The following is a 21,720-nucleotide window of genomic DNA, read 5'->3' as shown; positions in this document are numbered from 1 at the left end:
AATAAGCTATTTTGCATCCTTTATCAACGGCAAAGCGGAGCAATCCCCAATTAAATATCATGGGCTACTTATTTGGGATTCAAGATAGCCTAAAGAGACTTGTAATGCCATTTTTCAGAGTACACTTGAAAGATAAAATTATTGTCTTTAGGGAGGGGAGATGACTTTATTTGAATCGTCCATGGAAAAATTACGCATTTATCAAATGTCCGTCATGTCTATGCCAAGTTCGGCTCTCAAAATGATTGAAAGATTGATAAGAAATTTCCTTTGGGATGAGGAGGATAGATATCACCTTGTGGGTTGGGATAGGCTTCTTACTCCTAAGAGGGAAGTAGACATTAAGCTTGAAGTCTCGAATAAAGCCTTATTAGCCAAATTGCAGTAGAAATGTTGTCAGATGGATGATGATGCAGAGGAAGGCTATAACAATAGAGGTGGTACTCAACAATCTTCCTTATGAAAAGGTATCTCATGGTGTAAATCTATTATTGTGATGAACAGATGATCGGTAAGGGGCATAAGGTGTCCAAATTGCAGTAGAAATGTTGTCAGGTGGATGATGATGTAGAGGAAGGCTATAACAATAGAGGTGGTACTCAACAATCTTCCTTATGAAAAGGTATCTCATGGTGTAAATCTATTATTGTGATGAACAGATGATCGGTGAGGGGGATAAGGTGTCCTTTTGATTCCACAAATGGATTGGCAATAGACCTCCAAAGTTTCAGTGCTCAGATCTTTCTGCAATAGTAGCTGGGCCTTTGGCTAAGGTGAATAACTTGTTGCAGCAAGTTGGTCCCAAGAGGATTTGAAATATTTGTGCGTTTACAATACAGATCTCAAAGTTCTTTATCTTACGACTTACTGATTTGTTAAAGGAGTTGGAGAGTGTTTATCTTTCCAATGTGGTTTATGATGAGAATGTTCGGGAGGTAGAGTGATGGTTTGTTCTCGGTAAGTCAGCACACCAGTTTGACAAGCACAGTCGGGGGCCCAAGGCTAACGAAGATTTCAAAGTGGTCTATTCCCATTGAGGTGCAAGTTTTTTTTGTGGATTGTAATGCTAACTATTGACAATTTGAAAAAAAAAAAAAAAAAAGGGTAAAATTCTAATTAATGTTTATTTAATGTACAAGGGGGAGGATGAAATCAGGTATTATTTGTTTATGCATTGACCTTTCTGCTTATGATATTCGTATATGGGCCTTCCGTAAGATGGGGGTCTCAGTGATGTTGTCGAGACATCATAGGGATATAATTGAGCATTTGAATTTGCTTAAACTGCCTAAGACAAGGAGAATGATTTGGAAAAAAATTTGGGTGCTTTGTCATAATAGGAGATTTAAAAAAAATGAAATAGAAGAACTTTTGATGGTATAAGCCTGAATGGAAACTTGGTTAAAGAGAAGATTTTACATCCACTATTGAGTTGGCTTTTTGTTTCTAAAAAAAGATAATGGTGTATCAAGGGTGGATGTATTGGTGAATTTGGCAAATTTAACAAATCAATGGATTCCAAAGATTAGATGCCTCCTTGATCAGGACGTATAAAGTTAAATTTTGATGGGAGTTCTTTTAGAAATCTCGGACCTACCGGAGTAGGAAGATTCTTAGGGATTCTGAAGGGAATATGATTTTATGTTGTTCTGTACCATGTGGATGCATAATGGCAAATCAGGCCGAACACCTCTTTTGCGGGGCTTAAAGATTGTAATGAACAAGCAAATTGGGGATATTTGATAATTGAGGAGGACTCACTCAATGTGATTAATTGGTGCAAAAAGGAGTATATTTTGCCTCGGAACTCCGTTTTCTTTGATTGAAAAACATGGATATTTGTTACTCTTTCGATACTTCGTTTCCACATGTCAATAGCGAACTACCGGTCTGGCTTGAATAGGGGTGTTTCTACTTGAATAGGGGTGTTTCATCTTGAATTAATAAAATTATTAACATTGTCACACAAAAAAACAGAAAGAAGCAACCTCTGGTTCATTGGTAATCAAACAAATTATTCAATAATTTCTAAAGTTTGAAAATAAATAATACAAAACCGCAGCCGTGAACATGTGAGTCGCGAGCAGAAGAGACATAGGTTAGAGAGAGAAAGAGAAAGAGGAGCTCGTCTGCAAAAAAATATAAAGAAAGCTTCAGGAGCGGACCGGCCGTACCGGTGCAGAATGGAGGAAAAGCTTTTCAAAAGGAAACCCAGTCCATCCACCCACAATAAATACCCGTAAAAGTCACAAAAAAAGCAATAAATAAATAAACGTAAGGTGGTATCGCACATATTTGTCTTGTATTTTATGTTCCTTTGCTTTTCTCAAAGGAAAGCCTGCGATACTCGAGGAGACGCAAACACGCACACAGAGAGAGACCAAAAAGAGGAATAAGCATATCATATGACATCCCCTAACTAGTTCTCTCTCTCTCTCTATACTATTTTTCACGGCTTATTTAACTGATAACGAGGAGAGAGAATATTTTTTAGATATTTAATCAGGGTTTCTTGGACTGTTTGGCGAGAGCCAGTGCAATATACCTCAATCAATCTGTCAGTCTAGACTCTAGAGAGAGAGACAGAGATCTTCAAACTGCATATGCGGCTGCAAATTAGGAATCATTCCTTACATAACCAATTGTTTACATGAGAAGTAGTAGGGGTATGAAAAGAGCAGGAGTTGTTTGTTTAATCTTAAGACAAGTAGAGAGAGAATATAGTCTATTGATGCAAGAGATGAGAGAGAGAGAGAGGCGTGTATCCTACAGGGTGGGTCAAACCCTTGGGATAACAAAAAATGAGTCAGGATACGTAGTCGTAAGCTTAAGGCTGAAGGTTTTTAACTTTGCATGAAAAGGAAAACTGTTGAGAACATGGCAAATAAAAGGCAAAAGGAAAAGGAATGGCGATGAAAAGCGTCCTACTAAAAGTCCGGTGGGGAGAATAAAGAATGACACGAGAGTGGACGTGGTCTACGAGCTTCTCCTAAGAGAGAAAGATTTTCCAAATTTGTGTGGCTTTACTCATTTTGAGGGATATTATTAGAAGGGCTTTTGATTGTTAGGGTTCGAGAAGTATTTTTCTCTTCCATGTCACTTATTGAGAGGGCGGATAAGACAACATTCTCTCTCTTCTTAAAACCTCAACCGACCTGGACCCGACCTACAGACCAAACCTGAGTCCAAGAATTGGACCCGGTGGGTCGGGTCTGGGTCCAAATATTAGACCGGAACACTATTCGGATTTGGGTATGGATCCATGTAGATCCGACCTGAATAGTGCTCTTATATAAATAATAATATATAATATTTCAATAATATTTAAATAAATATAATTATTAATTTTAATGATAATATTTTAAAATAATGGGTGCGGTTTGTAATGAGCCGAGGCTCCAAACATTGAAATAAGAGCCCTCCTCCAAATAGTGTCGAGAAATATAATTTCACTATTGGAAAGTTTTGTGATAGCCTCAAATTATATTTTCATCTTTAGTTGTACAATTTAAAGCTTACAAAATAGTGTAGATCGAGCATATCTATGAAAACTTGAAAATCTTGAAAATTGACGGTTTAAAAATACGTTATAAGATGAATTATTTCTAAAACTTGAAATCTATTTTTTTCTCATTCCATACATCTTGATGTCGAGATGATCAATTTAATGATATTTGGGCATCAAAACAATTTCTCCTAGTGAAAGTTTTGAGGTAGGCTCTAATTTGATTGTTTAGAGCCTAGGCTCTATATAAACTTTTCCCTTAAATAATACATGTATATATTCTGTATATATTTAACATAATATTTAAATATGTACCTTTTTTTTACTTTTCAATTGGGTCTGGGTCCTATAAATTTTTTTCAGGTCCGATCAAGAACCTATACCTGACCTAACCTGACCCGTTGCCACCCCTACTAAAAATGTAGTATGAATAATCTCTATTGACTGTAAATTTATCCTTGTTTGACTTTTTTTTTCTTTTGGGAAATTCAGTGGAGAAGTCAGGATCCTACCTATTTTTTCAAGAATGCTACCACCACGACCCTAGCCTTTTTTTTGAAATCTCGTTTACTCACTAAAGTTAAGAGTTCTTAATATCAGACCGGACCATAATATCATCTTATCATATTGTGATTGCCCTTGATGAATTTGTTATTGTCTCTTATCGGTCAAAATCAATGTTTGACTTCTCTGATTAGTGACAACTAAATTATTAGGCCAACCATTACATTACATGATTATTTTTAGGAAATTTATTGATATATATATATATATATATATATATATATATATATATATATATATATATAGGAAAAAGTTGAGATTAAACCCACTAGCTCATATGAACATATGAGCCAAATGACCCAGATTGAATCTAGGCCGATCTGACGATCAAGGATGTTTGGTAGTGCTTGAATTTTAATTATTTTTATACAAATCTAAATCATTTGAAATTTTAGGTGTGTGCTTTTCTCATTAAGACACACCTAATAATAATATAAAAAAATTATTCGCTAAAACAAAATAACCAAAATACCCCTCAAAACTTTTTGAGGTTATTTTGATCAATTTATTTCATGTAAACTATTTTTTTTGATATTTTTTGAATATTCATGTATTTTTTATGAACACACATCTAAAATTTTAAGTGAATTGGATTTGTAGAAAATAAAATAAAATTCAAACACTACCAGACATCTATGATCGTCTGATCGAGTCAGATTCAATCTGGACCATTGGGCTCATATGTTCATATGAGCTAGTGGCCTAATCTAAACTTCATAACCCTTCAAATTACAAAGGTTCAAGATAGAGAGAGTTGTGAATGTATTAATTTTGTAGTCTATTTTTTTAAAAAAATTATTTTCATGGGGCAATTTTGTAAATATTATTAAAGACAAAATAAACTTTTGTGATATCCTTGAGAGGTAAAGTTGAAATTTTAACTAAATGATAATGGCACTCTATAAATAAAATTTTAGGATACTGACTTCCAAAATGCCATTATATTTTTGTAAAAATTTTAAACTTACTTTTGCTTAATGGTAAAGTTACCTACTTAAATAAATTTTTAATAAAAAAATAATGATTGTTTTGATAAATACATCTATCATAACCCCTTTTAACTTGAACCTTTGTATTTTGAGGGGTTGTTAACTCTAGACAAACATCTATACATCTATATGTATATATATTCAACTATTCCAAATTATAAGGATGTATGCTTTGGTATAACTTTCAGATTATATCAAAAAATATACGTAATTCATCTGTTCAAGTAATGGTTGATCTGTTCAAGTGCATTTTGAAAAATTTTCCTTCTATGCGCTTTTATCTATGAACTTTTTCTACTTCTTTGTGTTGCTCATCTTCTAGGTATCTTTTATTTCCTGAAGCCCTTTCTTTCTCTCTTTTGCCAAAACTCCTAGAAATGACAAATTCATCTAGGTGACAAAAAAATCCTGAAAATGACATTCACATCTAAGGAGCCAAAAAGCTCTTAGATGCAATTTGCATCATATTTCGTACTTCCGTGGGTGTATATTATCATTTACTCCCTCAGGTAAAATACATATTGAGGATACTTTTTAAATCTCATAATTTAGAGATGCCATCTCTACGACCCATAGAATAAGCTCAACAAAAAAAATTTATAAAATAAACTCTTTATGTAGTAGTAAAAATTGATTCCTCAAAATTTAATAGAGTGCTCCAATATTTGTTAGGTTAGATCTGTCACATAATGCAAAATTCATATTTTTTTCTTTTAAAAATAATCATCAAATAGTTTTTAGATGGTTTCAAAAAAATAAATCAATGTAGCTTGGTGATTTGACCAACGGAGTAGAGGTGCAATATCCTCCAACGGGATCATAATATATGATTAGTACGCAACCATACACCTTGCCTACTCAAGCTCATGTCTGGTATTGATAGCACTGCTCAACTATCATTTATCTCCACACTTTCTAAAACCATCCTTTCCTCGCGACTGTCCTTTTTCTTCGAGGAAACCTACCTTTGCACGTTTCCGTTTCCTCATGACTGTCCTTTTTTTTCGAGGAAACCTTTGCACGTTTCCGTTATATTTTGGGAGGCTTACGCCCCATAGAAACTGTCTACTCGAGATAATCTTTAGCCGGTCCTGACATAAGGTTAAAATTTTATCTCTCCCAGAGTGATATCTCACTGATGGCTCGGCCCCTGCGCCCTCTACCTAAACTGCGCTTTAGATTCTCATTTTTCTCACTACTAAACATGCTTACTCTCTCTTAGATCTTGCACGCACCCAAAAAAGCTCCAATCTAGTATAACTTGGAGTCTCTCCCTATCTCTAAAAGCGATTTGTCCCTAGGTAAACTCTATCTAAGGGTGGTTTTCGTATTTAGGAGCTAGACAAATGAAAAAAAAATGTGAATAATATATTTATTCTTGTGTTAAAGTATTCCATTGCTCATAAAAGCTCGAATTTTGAAAAAACTCCCTTGAAATATAGATGTTTCTACTGCCCATGCTTCCCTTCTGGGATCGAAATTTGGATCAGCATGGCTTTTGACTTCTTCACCCGAAACATGGGTTCGGATCTAGAGAGGGTGAAGACAACCTTTCTGCCCATGCACATGGTGTATATGGTGTTTTCAGATCCGGATTGGTTGTGCAAATCGGCCTTCTGGAAATTTGGTCCAAATTAGTGAACTAGCAATCCCAATCAGTGAACATGACCGATTATCTAATGTGAGAATCGGCATAAAAAAATTAGATCATCATTGTCATCATCATCATCCGAGCTTTATTTTAACTAATAAGGGTCGACTAAATAAATCGTTTTGCCATTTCGATATAGCATACTTAAATCAAATCATGAGTCATAATATCTTTTCTTTCTAATTCCATCTATCTCCTTTTGGGCATTCCTTTGTCTTTTTAGAACCTTCCATTTAAACCAAATCGCCCCTTCTAACCGGTGTTATTCTAGATTGACACTACATATGGCCAAATAACCTAAGTCTACTTTCCTTTATCATTGGAACCACCCTTGAATAGGGGTAGCAATGGGCCGAGGGGCTCGACCTGGCCCGGTCAACCTGGCCCTAAAAAACTAAGGCTTGGGCCACTTAATTCGTCCTAAGGGCCAAGCAACTGCGGCCCCACCCAACCCTATTTTTCTTACTTTTTTCTCCCTTTGCCTGCCTTGGCCCTAATTGGGCTAGGACCGGGCTTTGAAGGGGCTTCTTTGGCCAAGCCAAGGTTGGGCTAGCCCAATGGGGACTAGAGTCGAGCTAGGGCTAGGATTGGAGCTTGACCGTTGCTAGCCCTAGCTCTACGTTCCATCAAATATATTCCTTCTGAATTTCTATTAATTAATCGACGGGATCAGCCGGCAAATTTTGAAACACATGCATATAGCAAAACCATGTATACAATTCGGAAGTATTTACATGTTTATTTACTTATTTATTTTCTTTATATCAGAATTTTTATCTTTACATTAACTTCTTTCTTTTATTACGATATTAAAACTTTCGTAGTCTTCTTTCCCCTTAATCACTTACTAATTACAATATTTTTGTTTCTTCATTATTTGGATGCAGTTTCTATAAGGCCTAGGCCTTATGAAAAAGAAGCAAAACCTCAACCTGGAAATCGTGTCAGGAAAACACTTTTGGTATAGAAATATCTAAGATGACTTTAAAGTCTATTCCTACGAGCAATTATGAAATTCGTAGTCCACAGGCATCCACCAACACTCGAGAATAGATCGTCTACATAATACATTACAATATATACTACTCATAAGTCTTAAAATTTTATTTTTTTTAAAGGTTTTTCGATACTATTTGAAGGTAAGCTCCAATTTGATTGTTTAAGGCCTAGGCTCTATACAAACCGTACCCTTTTCGAATTGAGGTGAGGCTTTACTTTCGTCCTGTATTTTGCAGCAAAACCGTTGTCCTCCAACTTTCAGGTGTTTGCTCTTGGCACATGCGGTCTTCAATAGTAAAGGCATGAAGTGCATAGTGACATCAGGAAAAGACAAAAATACCCTTATCTTATAAGAAAAAGAGCTAAAATAGTCTTTTGCTTCATTACCATTTACATTTAATATTCATTCTTTTTTATGAGCATGTGAGGGGTGTATCATATATGTAGAAGAAAAAAGAGTGCTCCACCTGCAATGCTCTACTTTATTATTATTTTATTTTGCCGTATTTGCAGGTTCAACTTTGTCAGGCTAGAACCGTCACATCTAAAAGAAGGGATAATTTCGGTAACAGAGACCTATTTTTAGTCAAATTAGGATGCAGCTACACTCCCGCATGCCTGAATCTCTTTCTTTTAAATGACAAAACAAACTTTTTTTTTTTTTCTTTTTTGTTGTTTTTGATACAATTTCTATTATATCCTCGTCCTTTCCAAGAGGTTCTTCTTGGCCGAAGGACGAGCATATGAAAAAAAAGTTCCATCCTTTCTAACTGTGGGTTCAATATCTAATGACATGCTAATCAGTTTCACACTCACATAACTATCCAACCTTGATCTCTCTCCCTTCTCCTTTTGTGGGGTAAGGGATCGTTTCATAGGAGGATGAGTTATGTTGGGGATCGCTTTGTGTTGTGCTAAAAATCTTATTATTTTCGGAGGAACTGGAGCTACATCTCCTTTCTATTTTCATTCAAGAGTTCTTATGTGTTTCTTTTTATCCCCACATTAAGGAGTTACCCTTATTTATACCTATTATAGGTGGTGTAGCGATGCAACAAAAAAAAAATTTAAAATTAAAATACAATAAATAATGAGATAATATATCATTTCTCAGGGTCTGTAAGGGAATCTACCCCAACGAGAGAATATACATTCTATCAGGGTCTGAGAGGGAATCCATCTTTACGATCTCTTCACAGGATCTCAACACAAATTCTTTTTTCACATAACCATATCTCTAAGAGGGAACTCCTCCCTTTAAATATATAACATAAGTAATTAGAAAACTCCTACAAAATCCTAGTCGTCCATTCCATTTTATTCTAACCACTCATTATGAAATTAAAATTAAATGATTGACTCTATCCCTAATAAAATAAGAAATAACAAAAATTTCTAAACCCTAATAACCTAAAATAGAAGTCCACTAAAAATAATTCTTAAAAATCTCCAAAATATAATCCTGAATTAAAATCCATAAAAAAAAACCCAAATTAGATCATCCCATGACCACGTCAATCTCCTATGGTTGGAAAAACCTCGTTCTCGAATTTTGAAGAGGGCTAAAATGAGATCTACATCAAATCCACATCCTTCTTTTGCCTTCTTCTCATTTGGCTCTAAAAGTATGAATAGTTGTGAAAATACCTCAAGAAATGGATCAAAGTATGTAGATGGAGGCATAAATGTAGGTATCTTAAACTCAACCATCCTTTCATCATTTAAGGGCTTTATAATTGACATTGTTCTCTCCAAAATCGGGCTTTATAATTGACATTGTTCTCTCCAAAATCGAACGCCTTGTCTGAGATAGAATTTTCCACATGATTTTCAACATAGATAAGAAGCTTTTCCACAAGATTATCCACATGGAGAAGAAGCTTGATCTCAAGAATATCCATTTATATAGGAACAAGATGAAAGCCACCACCTTTACCATCATTGCCTTAATCTCCGATGCTAGTCTCCAGATTCCATTTACATGCAAAGCTTAGCGACATAGATAAGAAGCTTTTCCACATGGAGAAGAAGCTTGATCTCAAGAATATCCTTTTTGATAGGAACAAGATGAAAGTCACCTCCTTCACCATCATTGCCTTAATCTCCAATACTAGTCTCCAGATTCCATTTACATGCGAAGCTGAGCGACCTCTTACGCAAGCTCATCTACTCTATCAGCTAAAGGCATGAGTTTTTCTACTTTCTCCATTAGGGTTTAAACTGCTTTAGTCAATAACCACAACTTTAATTTTTTGAGAGACGTCTCTTTTGAAATCATTGAAACCTGCTCTAATACCAATTGATGCAAATAAAATAATTAAAATAAATACACAATAAATGGTAAGAGAATATACCATCTCTCCCTTTAAATACATAACTTAAATAACTAGAAAACCTTAAAAAGCTCCTACGAAATCCTAGCCGTCCATTCCATTTAATCCTACCCACCCATTATTAACTTAAAATTAAATGACTAATACTACTCCTAACAAAATAAAAAATAACAATAATTATTAAACACTAATAACCTAAAATAGAATACCACTAAAAATAATTTTTAAAAATCTCCAAAATATGGTTAATTAAAATTTATCATCTCATGATTGCGCCAGGTAGTAAGTATTCTTCCATTTACTAAGCTCTTACTATCCCTAGATTGGTAAGGCAAATCGTTCAGTTAAAAATATGTGTCAGACTATTAGATTGGCGATTAGGCTCAAGTTTAGATTGGCCTAGATCGGTGATCCAAAAAATGTTTAATATAAATAAAATAAAATAAAAATTTAAATAGAGATTTACTGGATAATAATTTAGAGGGGACATGAAAAAACAAAAGATAAACTAAAAAAATTATGAAAGTTACATAAAAGGGTCGTACGGGTGGGGACCCATATCATCCCAGCACCAGTTCGGTCCCTGGTATATTCCTATCTTAGACCGTCCAACCACTGAGTTTTAAAATACTTCTCACATCAAACCATGATGCAGTTTAACATTTTCTAACGAAACTTTTTTTTCTCCCCGAGGATTATCCTAATGTTCCCCCTTCCCTCTGTGTGTGTCTCTCTAACTCATATTATATTATAAGATTATCTATTTTCGTACAAATCACAAAGCTTAACACGTAACTTCAAGAATTGCAGCAAAATATCATAATACATAAAATACTGATAAAAGAAAACAATTGGTAGACTATTAATTTTGATTCATAATTGCCTATAGCTATTAGATGTGCACAAAGTATGATAAAATTTCCTTTGAACTTTGGGACTTATAATCGATTGTAAAAGCAAAGCTGTAAATTTCTTATCCAATGATAAATAGTAACTATGACATTGATCTACCAAATATAATAATTTTCCATCTTTTTTTTTTCCTTTTTTTTTTTTGTGAAACTTTGAGTTTTATAATCGAATGTACAAACACTGCTGTAAACTTCTTATCCAATGATACAAAGTAACTATGACATTGATCTACCAAATATAACATGTTTCCTTCTTCTTTTTTTCCTGTTTTTTCTTTTGGGTGAGTCAAAGTAACTATGACATTGATCTACCAAATTTAATATGTTTCTTTCTTCTTCTTTTTTTTCCAGTTTTTTCTTTTGGGTGAGTCAATTGGGAGATGTCCCTTACTTTTGACAGGAATTGATAGGACATAGGTTGCAATTTGTCAAGCGCTAACCAATTAAGGTGGGGCGCTTTTCTTATATATAGTTTTCCTTTAGAATTTGCTTTTTTTTTTTATTTTTTTTATTTTGAAGTGGAGTAAATACTTGTGGTTTCTATAAGGTTGCAACATTAAACAATCCACTTAAGGCGCACCTCCAAAATTTATCATAACATGTAGTTTTGGTGGAAAACATTCTTAGGATTATCCCAAAATCTATTTCATATCTAATTATAAAATTTTAAACTCAAAAAATGGTTAAAATCAAGTAGATCTACAAACATATGAAAATCTTGAAATGGACGGTCTAGATAATGTGTTGCAAGATGCACTATTTAGGGACTCAAAATATCATTATTTTTTCATGTTCATACATTTTGATGCCAAGATGATCAATTAGAGGGTTTTTCAATATTAAAAAGGCTTTGCCGTTAGATTTTTTAGGTGCATTTTTATTTCTACATTGTAAGGTTGCAACCTTTTATATAAAATTTTTCCAAGGAAAAGTGGGGTGGACTATTATACCTCTGTAAAGATTTGTAGTTTTGTAGCATAAGGTTATTTGGGCAGTGACTAATGCAATGGTTGTATCATAGTATAATGCAACCACACTTCTCGAAAACCATGTTTGTGGAATTTGTATGACCCAAAATTTTGCACATACACTCTATTCATCTCAATAATGAATCCCAAAAAAAAAGTTCAATTTGAACCCTAGATATGGTTAAAATGAGTCATCTCCAACAATGAATCTAGACCATTCATTTGGTGAAATTCAAGATCTTATCCTTTACAAACTCAAAATCTTTTTTTTTTTTTTTTTTTAACATTGTTCATCTAATGATAAGAAAGTCATCTAAAAAAATAAGAAAAAATAAATAAAAAAAAATCATTCTAAGGCCTAGATCTAAGCATCTTATCAAAATGAACAGCCTATGTTAATTGGGCTAACGGTTATGTTATTAATTTTTATTTTTTTTTGTGGTTGTTCATTAGAATGAAAAGAATGTATATTCTAAAATTTGGATAAAATAAATGGCCCTAACATGGCTTTTTAAGATTGTTACATTATACTATGATACAACCGTTGCAAGAAATTTTAAAATTTATTGCAAAGTACATTTTAAGTTCCTTTGCAATTTACACAACGTCGATATGATTATAAAGCTCCCAATTGTAAATTGCAAAGGGTCAAATTTACCATATATATATATATATATATATATATATATATATATATATTTTTTATTTTATTTTTTTTTTGACAAAGATTCCAACTTTTATTAATGAGATACTAATAAAAAGAGATTACATCATAAGAAAACAAAAGAAAAGATAGGGAGACCCCACCTCTGTCTAGAGAATCAGCTAAAGCATTAGCCTCCTTATAAACATGAGAGAAAGAGATAGTTATGGGGGCTGAAATGTCTATAATCTCCAACCAGATATACCTGAGCTTCCAAGAAATGTGCAATTCCTTCTTACACCAGCCAATAACATTAAGCGAATCACCTTAAAAAATACAACTATTGCCAATGTCTTTGGAAATAAAGAGCTTAAGATCTTACAGTAATGCGGCAAGTTCCGTATGATTGGTCGTAGCAGAGCCTAACGGACCAGCATAAGAACAGATAACCTGTCCCTGATCATTACACAATACACCTCCAATTCCAGCAAAACTAGGATTACTTAAGAAACTGCCATCAAAATTTAATTTAAAATGACCAACCTCTGGAGGAGTCCAAAAGCATTTAAGTCACATCTTAACTTTCCCCAAGAGAAATAGGGTTTGTAGGTTAAACAAGATATATAGTTGAGAGACGCCCCAGCCATCCTTAGTGATTGAAAACCAATGCCGAATGGAGAGCTTATCATTATCAAGCAAACTATCTGCTGAAATACACACTCCCTCAAAAATACGCCTATTCCTTTCCTTCCACATCTCCCAAAGCACTGCCCCTCTTGTAATTTGCCAAACCAAGATCCCCCCGAATGTAAATGCCCAAAAGGTAGTTGTGACACTAAGTCCGCCACCGAAAAAGGAATAGGAGTCTAAACCCCAAGAACATCGAAAAACCAATACCAAATAAAAGAAGCAATCTTACAGTGAACGAAAAGGTGATTCCCAGTTTCCTCATCTTCTTTGCACATCTTAGTCACAAGAGGTAATGACTATCTCCATCTGTCGTGGAAAAAAATCATGTAACAGGACTGGACTGAGAAGATGCCATCGTTATGAAATTCCTAAATAAATTCATCTGACGATCCAAACTGAATCCAATAGCCTCAATAGTTCTAACTACTGAAGATAAGCGTCACTAGAAAGTCTATCATAAGGAAAAGAGATATTCCAAACAATAAGTGAACCATTGAAATCTACTAAATCTGTTATCTTCGTGTTCGAGAGAAGAACCTTAGCAAAAAGATCTGGAAAAGTAAGCTTCAAAGGGGTATCACCCATTTACTTATAATGCCAAAAGGAAATGGAGGCACCATTCCTCACCAACCACCAAAAATGTGCCGCTATCATAGGACGACATCTAGAGATGGGCTTCCAATCGGAGTCATTGATCCATTTTTGAAATCACTGACTAAACAACAAAGTACCACTAACGATACATCTATGTAAACACTTAATATATGGAATAAAAATGTTTGGGAATTATATGCCAATACTGTTTTGTTATTTTATTAGGACAATTTAGTAAGAATATTTTTGTCAAAGTATATATATATGATTAGATATAAATTTTTTTCATATTACTTAGTTCAAGGGTATTTTTCCACAGTAATTGACAGCCAATTAACATGAGATTATTTAATCATATAAGAGATTTTTGTCATAAAATACTTCCAAAAAATATTTTCAAGCGTCCCAACTATGCTCTAGGCATCTTTTTCCCGTAAAGTTTTATAGACAGAAAAGCGGTAATTTAAAGATACAAATTGGGCGGATACAGATTGGGTTTTCTTTTTGGGAAAAGTCTATATAGAGCCCAGGTTCTAAACAATCATTTGAGCATGCTTAAAAAATTTCATTTAAAGATGTGGTTTTGACGTCGAAATATTTTCAAATTGATCATCTCGATATTGCATGAGAAAAATTAGATTTCAAATTTTAAAAATAGTGCATTTTGTAACGTATTTTGGATCTGTCAATTTTCAAAATTTTCATAGATATATCGATCTATATCATTTTTAAATCTTTAAATTTTATAAATAAATATGAAGATAACGAGAAACCGCATCTGTGAAGGTAGGCTCCAATTTAATATGGTTTGGAGCGGAGGCAACCTTTATTTTTTCTCTTTTTTACTTTTTTTTTTTAATTAAGTGAGCAGGGTATATTGGCCAAGTTTGAAGGCTATATTTAATAAAAAATGAAAGGAAAGGAGCAGAAGACAACAAAATTTGACTGCATCGACATCACAACACACATTCACGACTTCCAACGACTACCACATTTAACTCTCTCTCTCTCTCTCTCTCGCTGCGTGCGTGCGTGCGTTCGTGTGAGGAGAATGCTTCTCCTCATTCGTATACCAAATACCCCTTTGGCAGTTGTTCTCCACTCTCTCTCCTCTTTCTCTCTCTTCTCATCTCTTCACACACTCTAAACAAGCCCCATTTTCACTCCGCCACCCCTCTTTACTCTCTCTCTCACACTAAACTCATAATACCACTCTCAATACTTTCTTCCTTTATCTCTCTAAGTCCTCTCTGTTTCTGGTGAATACTCTCTCTCTAAATCCCGCCTTTCTCTCTCTTAGCACTTCAACATTCATTCTACCCAGCCTGTATGCCTTCTCTCCAACTCCATTAAAACACCCTTTCTCTCTCCTCTATATTCCTTTTTCGGACTCTCCTCTCTCTCTTCTGTATATTCATTTGTCGGACTTTTGTTGAAGAGTACGTTGCTCCCCCTCTCTCTTACTTACTGACTCTTGACTGTCTCCCTACACCCGCTTGTACTCACTCCTCTTTCTCTCTCTACGCTTAGAAGAGACCCCATTTCTCTCTTTCTCTCTCTGCTTGTTCTTTTCACTCCCGCCATTTATTCTCTCTCATACCAAACAGTCCGAAAACGTACCTCGCCTTTCTCTCTCTAAAGAGTCCTTCCGGAATGTTTTATCTCTCTCCTCTCAGAGACCTCCCTCTCTCTCTTCCCAACCCATCTTCTCCATTGTACTGAAACACTCCCCTTCTACTATGTCTTTCTCTCTCCTCTTCTCATAGTTTCTCTCTCCTCTCAGAAACGAGCAAGAAACTCTTTCCCTCTCTAATGGGTTGTGCGAGCTCGAGGCCAATGCTCGATGACGAGGCAGTCTCTCTCCTAAAGCGAAGAAAACGTCTTCTCAAAACCACCCTGCAACGGCGCACCGCTCTCGCCCAAGCACACCTGCGTTACTCGCTCTCTCTCCACTCTCTCTCCTCATCCCTCTCTCTCTTCTCCTCCCCCTCGACTCCCCTTCTCTCTCTACCCCCACAACCCGCTTCTCTCTCTACCCCTCCACCACCCACCCCACCAAAACCCCAAAAACCCACAACCCCACTTTCTCTCTCCTCTCCCTCCTCCTCTCTCTCTCCTCTCTCTTCCCCTGAGAAACAAGGCCCCCCACCCTCTCATGGCTACATTTTCATGGAATCGGAGTCAGCTCCGCCTCCTCCTCCTCCTCTCTCTTATGGCTGGGATTTCTTTAACCCATTTGGGTCCATAGAACACGAGCTCAGTAACACGAGGGTCCATCGAAGAAGCTCAGAAGATGACCTGAGGGTAGTCAGAGAAGAGGAAGGAATACCCGATTTAGAGGAAGATTTGGGGGTAGTTGCCGAGCCGCCAGTTTTAGCAGTGGAAGAGGCGGTTCCATCAGTTTTAGCGGTGAAAGAGGAGGAGGAGGAGGAGGAGGTGGTGGTGAAGGAGAAGGGATTGACTGTTGTTGAAACGCCTGCAAGGGCTAGAGAGCTGGTCGAGAGTTTGAGAGATGTTGGGGACCATTTTATGAGAGCTTATGACTCTGGGAAGGAGGTTGGACGAATGCTTGAGGCTACTAGTGTGCAGTACCAGTCTGGGTTGGATGAAATCAAGGGTGAGAACTTTCTCTCTCTGCCCTTATTTCTCTCCATACTTTGTCTCTCCATCTCTATGTAAGCGTCACTCTGTCTTTGTCCTTCAATTTGGCCTTTGCATGATTACTTGGTCTATCTCTATCTCTTCAAATTGATATGCACATCGCTGTTTGTAGGCTTCTCTCTCTCTTTCTCTCTCTCTGTGGACAGAGTCAAAGGCGAGAAGCATATATCTTTGCCCATTTATTCATCTACAGTTTCATTTTACCTTTAATTGGTCGTTTGCTCTCTCTCTCTACCCAGTCATTCATTTTGAAATAACCTTTAATTGGTCGTTTGTGCTCTCTTTATTTCTTTGATCCTTCTCCCTTCATTGTTTCATCGCAGTACACTTTTGCTTGTAATGTATCCCCCTGCCCTCCCACCTCTTCCTCTGTTTTACTTTCTCTCAGTAATTCTTCTTTTTGTTTTCTTCCTTTCAAATTGCAACATATATATGCAGTTTATAGCCAAATTTATCGCGTTGCTATGGTTCTTTTCTTTCATATTAATATTCGAAGAAGTTCTAATGGTTCATGCAAATTGAATTTTATGAAAATGTTAATGTCATCCTTAATCTGTCGTCATTGTTTGTTTGCTTCTTCATCTATTTTCCATGGGATTTATTTTAATATGGAGCCAAATTTATCATATTTTTGTGTGATTAGTATTTTTTGGGTTCTCCTAGTACATAATTTGGGCAAATTAGTGCTTTCAGAAGAAAACCATGCTCATTTTTGTACTTCAGTTTTTCCTTTTCTATTACTTTTTGGTTTCTAATGTCTTTGTTAACTGAACATTATAAGTTGTTGCTATGATTTAACTGTTTCTGCCATTATTATTTGGTTCTTTCTATTCTGGAAATTGTTCTCTATTTTGAGGTCTTCCCAATAATCCTTTCTTCGTTGTAAGGTACTTAATGGAAACTTTGTAAGGCTTACATCTTGAGTCTGTGCTTCTCAATTTGAGGTTAAGCCTGAAACAAACTTGACTCCAAAAGGCTCATTTCTTTACTAGAAATTCTGCTATAATCCAATGGACTATGAGAAATTGATAATCCATAGGGTCGTGAGCATCCAGTAAATTATGAAAGGTGATGCAGAGAGACTGGGGTGCACCAAAGTGAGACATGACATGTCATTCAAATGTAGAAGCAGGGCATGATCTGAATGGTGGGTCTCATTCTCTCCATCACCTGATGGTGATGTCTCAAATGACCATGGCTTTCCATAGTACCTTGCATTATACTGTCCTTTTGGTTTTTCAAGACTAAGATGCAATATGAGGGGCTAGGCATGGTGTGTGACTTGAGGGTAGTGTTTGTTTGTTTCCTATAGGGGATTGAAGCTATCTTATGCATCATAAAACTGTAAATGCAGAGAACTCATCTAAAATCGTCCATGCCATAGCATGGCACCGGTCTTCTTCTTCGTCCCTATCTTCACCAAACAAGAATTACTTGGAGTCCAATTTGAAAGATGTGACATGGGGGGAGACCAAATCTGATGATATTTTATTCATTGATTGTGGAATGATATCAGGTAGTCATTCCATGACTCTAGACCGATTATATGCTTGGGAGAAGAAGCTATACCATGAAGTGAAGGTAATGAATAGCATGCAAGCCTTTTCTATTATTATCCAATTGATGTAACTTCACTTATTTTTACTTCTTGTTACTTTTTCGTGTATCTTTAAGGGTCCATACTGCGATTGTTTTGTGCCAAAAAAAGCATGCTCCTCATGGGTGCGCACTCCTACATATTTTGGAGAAGTGCATTAATTCAAGGTTGAAGCTAAAACTATGTGCATGCTAATACCGCACACAATAGACAATTTTATAAGAACAATTGTGGTTGTGGTACTAATAGCATTAGTAGTAGTGGTTGTAGTAGTAAATCTTGTTACCTCTGATGCCATTGCTTGTTCGGAGCCTTCAATACTCACTATGATAGAGGAAATTCAACTTTGTCTTGAACTGAAAGAAATTTAATTTATCTCGAACTGATTGAGTCACGGAACCCAGAACATTTAGGTCTCTGAACTCCACCTCACTGAAACTTGTATCTGTTCTTACAAGTTGCGAGGGTTGAAGCCTTTGTAGATGCCTTCTAACTCTGGATAACACTTAGTGTTGATTGTAGTTAGTTGACTTATAATGTATACTGATGTATCTCACATGAACATTTTCTAGTTGAGGTGATGCACAACATTTAGGTGCTGCCTAATTTGGACATAACCCAGTATGCATTTGTGCATACTCTATAACCTAGGTCATTGGAATTCATGAATTCATATAGGTAAGTGGACAAGACTTCTTTGGATAATAAAAAGTTGTTTACTAGATGTGTGAAGACAAAGTGGTGTCCTTTTCCAACACTCATGGCCTACAAGACCTAATATTATGTGCTATGTCTTAAATATTCCAAACATGGCCTTATCCTCAATACAAAATATTCTGAGTACCCTGGCATCGCCTCGATTGTTGTGGCCCTTTGGACAAAATCTTAGGTTCATTAACCTGTCGAACTCTTCTTTGCTATCAATCGCATTATTCTTCCTTTTACCATTATTCTCATAGGAACACCCTTGATGTGAATGAGGTCTTCCAGCTATTGGTCTGAGTAATCTCAACTTTTAGGGCAGAAACCCAACAGAACCCTCGGCCTTTTCCAGACCTTCTCCATTATACTCAAAGTTGAAACCTCATCTATCCAAATTTATCTCTGAACTTGTAGCTCCTTTGCTCAATACACCTGACTTATTATCCACTAAAGAGTCTCTTCTTAAGCAAAAGAGCCCTACTAAACTGTCTTAAGCTATCAAAGAACTTCACAGTCGAATAAACTAACTCCTCACATTCTTCCCTGGTGGCTCCCAAGCATTTGCTAACTCTCATGATAACATTCGTCCAACATTTCCTTGCAATTTTTTGTGATTGCCCTGCTGTGACTTTGGTCTGCTGCTTTAGCCCTTGGTATTTGTCTATTTCTCCTGACCCAAGTTATGAAAAATTTGGCTGTAATAGGGAGATGGATTATCTTGCCTCTCCCCTTGATATAGCTACCCTTTAGCCTAGAATTCCTCATATTCATAAATCACCCTTAAAGTTTTGGGGGAATCAGTTTGAACATGAAAGTACAAGTCCTCTAGGAAGCCTTAATAAGGTTTGTAGAAAGTAAGCTTCCTCGGACTACAAGAATCCTTCCAATAGACCTTTTAAATATACAGCCAAAAGGCTCCCTCTCTCTCTCTATATATATATAGTGGAATTCTGATGTGATCACTCTCATCAATCCTTTGCAGGCTGGAGAGCGTACAAGACGGACTTATGAACAGAAAATGTCACAACTGAGGAATCAGGAAACCAAGGGAGTTGAACAACGTTCTCTGGACAAAACCAGAGCCATCATAAGGGATCTGCACACTCGAATTTGGGTCGCCATTCGCTCAGCTGATTCCATATCAATAAGAATCCAGAAACTAAGGGATGAGGAGTTGCACCCCCAACTCACTGAGCTACTCCATGGGTAAATTAGTCTCATATTACTTGATATATATGTAGGAAAATAGAGCATAATCCAATGAATTGTGAGATAACTGTAGACCATATCCAGCACTGTCCTGCAATTTTTTCATTGAATGGTGATGTCTGCAATGGACTATGGCTTTCAATAATCCCTTGAACCAATCTTCCACTAGAGGATTTAGTTCATCCCACACGTACATGTCAGTGGTGACCATGGGACAATTATTTTTCTGTCAATTGGATTGTATTGTAATTTTACTTTATATTGTTCGTTAGCTCTGGATCAGTATCATAGTTGTGTATGCTCATCTTCCCTTGCAGCCTTTTGAAGACATGGAAGATAATGTGGGAGTCCCATCAAACCCAATATCAGATAATCTCTGAAGTGCAGTCTTTCTCTGGCAAATTCTGCACTGATTTGCACCATAAAGCAACCCTTCAGCTTGAGATAGAGCTTCAAAACTGGCGCACCAGCTTCTTTGAATGGGTTTCTGCACAAAAGGCTTATGTCAAAGCTCTGCATGGCTGGTTATCCACATTCATAATCTCAGACCTTAAGTACAACTCGAGGAGCATGCCTGCATTTGCTCCCCCAGCTTTGCTGGTTATATGTGGTGATTGGCTACTAGCTCTTGAGAAACTCCAAGACAAGGATGTGGGTTATGCCATGAAAAGCCTTGGAAGAGAGGTTAGAGCTTTGTGGGTGCAGCAAGGAGAAGAGATTCAGCAAAAGAGGAAGGTCGAGAGCTTAGCGAAAGAGCTTGATAGAAGGGTCCGGGCATTGCAAAGAGTGGAAAACAGAATACTGGAGTCAAAACTTTCAGATTCGAAAACAGAAGGGGATTTAAAACATAGGGTTGAGTACCTAGCTGCGAGGAAGGAGCTGATAGAGTTGTTTAGAAAGAGGTTGGATAATGATAAAGTAAAACATTTGGAATTAGTCCAGGAGACTCAGAAGGCTACAGTAGAGAAATTAAGGGTCGGTCTCATGGAAGTATTTGAGGTGATGTCAGAGTTTGCAAGGTGTTCTTCAGGGGTTTATGAGGAGGTTTTGGAGGAAGGGGAGAAGGCGAGGGTGGCGTTCGATAGATATGATAACCCTTCCATTGAAGCAGGCCAAGTAAGTTCTTCGGATGCAGGATGAATAGAAAGATGGTTTGAAGGTTAAGAGGTTCAAGATTGTTTCTCTAAGGGGGAGATTGTACACTAGGTGGGAAGAAAGACCTGTGATGTTGGAGCAATTGGTGCAGGTGAGCTTGTCATAAGGCTATGAACAACGGATGTTTTTTTTTTTTTGCCTTTTTCCCCTTGTATTATGTAACAGCGCTGGTCTTTTTTTGGCTTTATTTGCTTCCCCTGTACCCTAAGGGGTTTGTAAAAAGAAAATTGCAGGTTGGTAGTTTCTGATCATTTCTTATTTAATGGTTTTTATTTATTTATTTTGTTTTTTTTTTCCATACAAATTTTTCTGTGTAGTTTAAATTACATGCCTCTGAAGGACTTTTTTTTGGCACTGGTACTTAAACTTTTTGTTTTGATAATATATGAAAATATACCATATCTTCAAATCAGGGTTTGAAAAATTGTCATTCTGGAATGAGAATCACCTTACTCTGATTCCGATTCTCTTTAGTTTACCTGACTGCCTGTTTACCAAGTTTTTTTGTTGTTCGAGTACAGTTTGGATCATATAGAAATTCTAAATGTA

At 36.2% G+C, this 21,720-nt stretch overlaps 1 protein-coding gene across 2 annotated transcripts; it reads left to right on the top strand.

Moving 5' to 3' along the window:
* Window positions 1-14,774: 14,774 nt before the first annotated feature.
* Window positions 14,775-21,451, top strand: LOC18424163 (protein ALTERED PHOSPHATE STARVATION RESPONSE 1). Of its 2 annotated transcripts, XM_006828756.3 has the most exons (4): window positions 14,775-16,464; window positions 17,863-18,089; window positions 19,790-20,013; window positions 20,334-21,451. In XM_006828756.3, the coding sequence occupies exons 1-4, from the start codon at window positions 15,660-15,662 to the stop codon at window positions 21,154-21,156; spliced, it is 2,079 nt and encodes a 692-aa protein (XP_006828819.2). In that variant the 5' UTR covers window positions 14,775-15,659; the 3' UTR covers window positions 21,157-21,451. The 2 variants fall into 2 exon arrangements, with proteins under 2 accessions (XP_006828819.2, XP_088703812.1); XM_088847686.1 differs by lacking the exon at window positions 17,863-18,089 and having other exon boundaries at window positions 15,258-16,464.
* Window positions 21,452-21,720: the final 269 nt, after the last annotated feature.

The sequence above is a fragment of the Amborella trichopoda genome, chromosome 9, assembly GCF_054954075.1.
Source record: "Amborella trichopoda isolate Santa Cruz 75 chromosome 9, AtrichopodaSantaCruz75HAP2 v2.0, whole genome shotgun sequence".
In the NCBI taxonomy this organism is placed as follows: Eukaryota; Viridiplantae; Streptophyta; class Magnoliopsida; order Amborellales; family Amborellaceae; genus Amborella; species Amborella trichopoda.
This window is presented reverse-complemented; position numbering and strand designations above follow the sequence as displayed.

Bases quoted from the DNA above. Each gene is read 5' to 3' on its own strand.
- LOC18424163 (XM_006828756.3), top strand. From the start codon at position 15,660: ATGGGTTGTGCGAGCTCGAGGCCAATGCTCGATGACGAGGCAGTCTCT. The intron at 16,465-17,862 runs GTGAGAACTTTC...CTGTAAATGCAG, and splicing joins TGGGTTGGATGAAATCAAGG to AGAACTCATCTAAAATCGTC. The intron at 20,014-20,333 runs GTAAATTAGTCT...CTTCCCTTGCAG, and splicing joins CTCACTGAGCTACTCCATGG to CCTTTTGAAGACATGGAAGA.